Source organism: Sinocyclocheilus rhinocerous, unplaced genomic scaffold (genome assembly GCF_001515625.1).
Source record: "Sinocyclocheilus rhinocerous isolate Xijiao unplaced genomic scaffold, SAMN03320098_v1.1 scaffold1149, whole genome shotgun sequence".
In the NCBI taxonomy this organism is placed as follows: Eukaryota; Metazoa; Chordata; class Actinopteri; order Cypriniformes; family Cyprinidae; genus Sinocyclocheilus; species Sinocyclocheilus rhinocerous.
In genome coordinates, this window is record NW_015664180.1 from 1,051,313 (window position 1) to 1,055,563 (window position 4,251).

General features: G+C 43.8%; 1 protein-coding gene and 1 long non-coding RNA gene across 4 annotated transcripts in view; both read left to right on the forward strand.

Moving 5' to 3' along the window:
- Positions 1 to 4,251, forward strand: part of LOC107729702 (uncharacterized) — a 23,869-nt gene that overhangs the window by 7,911 nt on the left and 11,707 nt on the right. The window lies entirely within an intron of this gene.
- LOC107729700 (SHC-transforming protein 2-like) overlaps positions 1 to 4,251 on the forward strand; it is an 18,652-nt gene that overhangs the window by 3,736 nt on the left and 10,665 nt on the right. For 2 of the 3 annotated variants that reach the window (XM_016540364.1, XM_016540365.1), the window contains exon 1: positions 13 to 735. In XM_016540364.1, the coding sequence (XP_016395850.1) occupies positions 43 to 735 (693 nt within the window). In that variant the 5' untranslated portion in view covers positions 13 to 42. Of the gene's footprint in view, positions 1 to 12; positions 736 to 4,251 lie in introns of those variants that run through there. The other variant, XM_016540366.1, reaches the window with a different exon arrangement.

Genomic DNA, 4,251 nt, shown 5'->3' on the forward strand with positions numbered 1-4,251 from the left:
CCCCCTCCACTGTCCTCTCCGCTCTGGACCGCTCCTCCGGGCATGCTACTTAAGCCAAAGTATGGCCGCTTCCGGAACGACTCTGTGACCTCCTCTGACGACCTGATGCAGAGCCTAGCCATGAGCGGGAAGGTGGTGGCCACGCCGGTGGCCTCTTCGTCCACGCCTGGCTTGGAGCTGCCGCCCCTGGAGACCGCTGCCCTTCCTCCGCCTTCGGCCCAGGTGCTGGCCGACTCGCCCGGGCTGGACGGCGAGCAGGACGGCACCACCACCTTCTGCATGCTCATTCCTAAGATGCCCCAGTGGAAGTTCTCCAATTCGTTGCTCAGCCGTAGCCCGTCCAATAGCAGCTCCAGCTCCAATTCCAGCAAGGATTCCGGCAGGGCACCTCCGACCAATAGTTCCCCTGCTGGGGGGGCGACTGCCGCCAGTGGTCCTGTGGCTAGTCTTGCAGCTGTGTTCAACTCCTGTGACCCTGTTTGTGTGGGCCCATGTTCCCTACAGGCCGCCAGGAGGCAGAGGGCCAGTCAGAGAGAGTCCAGCGCAGGGGCCACCGAGGGGAGTCCAGGGGGCTCTGGGAGCTTCAGGACCGGGATGAACCGGAGGACCAGAGTGGAGGGAATGTGGCTGGGAGATAACTTCACCCAGAAGGGCAGCTTCATCAACAAGCCCTCGCAGGGGTGGTTGCACCCAGACAAAAAGATCAGCAGCACGGGAGCTTCATACATCGTTAGGGTGAGTCCCCTGCTTATCATCTCGAAATCTCACCATGCTTTCCGCCTAGTGTTGTTTTGCAGGTCTGCAGCGGTGTCAATAGGCAACTCTAGTATTATCGACAGTCATTCATTTACATTCACTGCACCATCTTATGCAGCTCTGAAGAAGCCGAGAACAATATGACTCCCCTTGCAGCTTAAAAACAACTGCAACATCTTGTCCTCTCAGAAGCTGAGTTCAGGCAAAACTGCTTATGTTATGAGAACAATGGTGCTCTATTCAGTGTATTGGTTATGTCAGGGTGCAGATGCTTCAGGAGAAAGGAGGAATATATAGTTTAATCCAGATATATTGCTTTGTGTGGTACAGCGACTGCGTCAGAGCAGGAGGCAGGCGTGAGTAAACAAACTGCAGATGTAAACAACTAAACTAGAATAGAAGGGAGGCGGAGGGGGTCTCATTGTTTATGACTGAAGATGAGTGATGGCTGTTCATAAAATTTATACCAGAATTTTCCCTTTTGGGGTCAATACAGATTCTTATTTGCATGTGTTTTCTCTTAGAAATAATAATGAAATTGCAATCAAAGGTAGCGTAGTATGCTAATATAAAGGCAGAATGTTTAATATGACCATTTCAAGCTCCTGTTGAGTATAAAAACATTGAAAACTTATTCCCAATATATTTGATTCTTTGTTTCGTTTTGCTGAAGTAGAAAAGTCTGTAATAAAATTGTGACAAATGCTAACCAAAGACGGCTACTCTTGCAGTTTGGTAGATAGTTGTGGATATAAGCCAATATCTTTAACTCTGGGCTGCATCTCGGTGAATCAAGGGTTACAAATGTTGGCAGACTATTTGACTTCAATAACAGCGATCCTCTCTCAACCCACTTTCTCACCCCTCCACCTCTGCACTCTCCTCCACCCCGCCGTGTGTTGTAACCACACGACCCTCTCTCCAGCAGCCCAGACTGGGCCTGCGCATGCTCCTTAATTGCATTACACAGGCACCATTCATTCGTTTATTCAATTACATTTAATCACAGTCATTTGTATCACATGTGTTGCAGAGGAAACAAGGCATGGAGGGGGGCTGTTAGCCAAATAACACTGTGGCACGATGATACGCCACAAATAAAAGGATTTTAGATCAGGCATACATTTTCTTCTATTGTTCGACCTACTGTGGCGACAAAATGCTAGCGGCTAGATACGTAAAAACATTCAAAGTGTTGTTTCCAAATACCAATCCGAATTTACATTGCATTGGTGAATAAGTAGTACTAGACTAAATCAAATGATTCCTAGATGACAAACATTCTTAGAAAGAACAGAAGACTACAAGAAACAGAAATTTAAGCCCCCACAGATTTTGTAAGTTACACCTCATATACAGTGGGTACGGAAAGTATTCAGACCCCCTTAAATTTTTCACTCTTTGTTATATTGCAGCCATTTGCTAAAATCATTTGAGTTAATTTTTTTTCCTCATTAATGTACACACAGCACCCCATATTGACAGAAAAACACAGAATTGTACCACACTGGGCATTTCCTCCAGCAAAAACATTTCCTGTGCCTTCCCTGTCTTAGAAATATATGTGTGTGTGTGTGTGTGTGTGTGTGTGTGTATATATTTAATTTTTTTTCTTTGAGAAGAAGAGGAAGCAGAAGGGTTTCAGTAAAACAAAAAGGAAGAAGTCTAATCACACTGATTGAACACTTCCCGCTGCTGACTAATCTAGTTAAGATGTCTGCAATTGCTTGCTTGGAAAGAAATGGGCTGGTGTCAAGATATATGCTGTAAAAAAAAAAACTCAACTGACTAAAGCTTAAAGGTACAGTACATCCAAAAATGAAAATAAAAATTCTTTAGTTTTTTCACCTTTCAAACTGGTATGACTTTCTTTCGTCTGTGGAACACAAAAGAAGACATTTTGGATATGTCTCAGTGGTTTATTTATTTATTTATGTTTTTTTTTTTTTTTTACCTCATTGACTTTCATTGAATAAACAAGCAGTTCTTCAAAATATCTTTGTGTGTGTGTGTGTGTGTGTTCCAGAGAAGAAAGAAGAGGGGTTTTGATCAACGTAAGGGTCCGAAAATGAGGGAATTTTCATTTTTGGGTGTACTGTCCCTTTAAGACAAAAGGAGTGAGTGCAGAAGATGTGAATGTAGTGTTACAGGGACTGATTTATATTCATAAAGAATGGTTTCAAGGTCATAATTGGTTCTTGGGACTTCCCCGAAGCGCTCTTATATTTGTTGAAGAAGAAAACACAGAGGATGTTGATTTCAACTAGTGTCTTAAAGTTATAGTTCACTCAGCAGTTCATTTACTCACCTTCATGTCGTTCCAAACCTGTATGACTTTCTCTCTTCTATGAAACTTCTATGAACCCATTGACTTTCAGTGTAACTGTCTATACACTGAAAGTCAATGGGTTCCAATGTTGCTCGGTTGCCAGTGTTTTTCAAAAAAGTCCTCTTTTGTGTTCCACAGAAGAAAAAACGTCATACAGGTTTGGAACGTCATGAGGGTGAGTAAATGATGACTGAATTGTCTCTTTAAGTTGGTGATTTACTCCTAACTGTAATAACTAGGGTAATCACTTTGACTCAACCGTAGGCCACATGATCTGTGCTTGGGGTCGAGGTGGGTGTAGGCCTCCGAAATCCTTTACCAAGCCTAAGACAACAAAAATGATCTGGGATTACCCTCTGTAAGCATCCGTAACCACAAACACCGTTATTCAAACATATGTCGCATTGTCAGTGTGGGGGTGGGCATTTTGCATGATGTTCCTGCAACCCTTTTGAAGGCATTAGTTACTAACAGCCGAATGGATATTCCCCTGCACCTTCGTCAGAGCACTTTCACGTCCCAGAAGGGCCAAACTGCAGTAATACCTCTTGCCCAGTCCACCCCCACCAGCCATGATGCGGTTATTGCCGTCAATCTCCTCACACTTCGCGGTAACGGTTAATTACCTTCCCCAGCACAGCTATTATCCCGTCTTTTTCAGAAACGCTGAGAACAAGCTGTCTTGCTGAAATTATACGTTTAGTATTTATGTAAGGGATAATCAATGGCTAGCCGTGCATTAAAGGATTTTAAATGCACGACGTGGAGGCAAAGAACCGCCCGACGCGAAACGGATATTCCATTAATATAGAACGGTGATTAAACTGACTTGGAACTAACTGTGCATTAAACGGTTTTACTGCATACCTGCCAGCCAATCAGAATCCAGTATTCAGACAGACCATGGAATAACTGTAATTATGCGCCGTTGCGCTAAAGGCGCGTATGCAACGCTGGATGCACCCTGTTGCCATGAATGTGCTTAGACCATCCTTGTGTTTGTGAGAGAAAGAGAAACAAATGTTGCTTTTGTTTTCAGCAACTAAATCATGGACTCTGGCTCTTGCCAACAGGAATTAGATACATATTTCCATGAAGCAATGATGACCTCTGGGAAATTAAAACTAATTATGTATAATGAAAGTAATGTGTGTCATTTTGTGTTC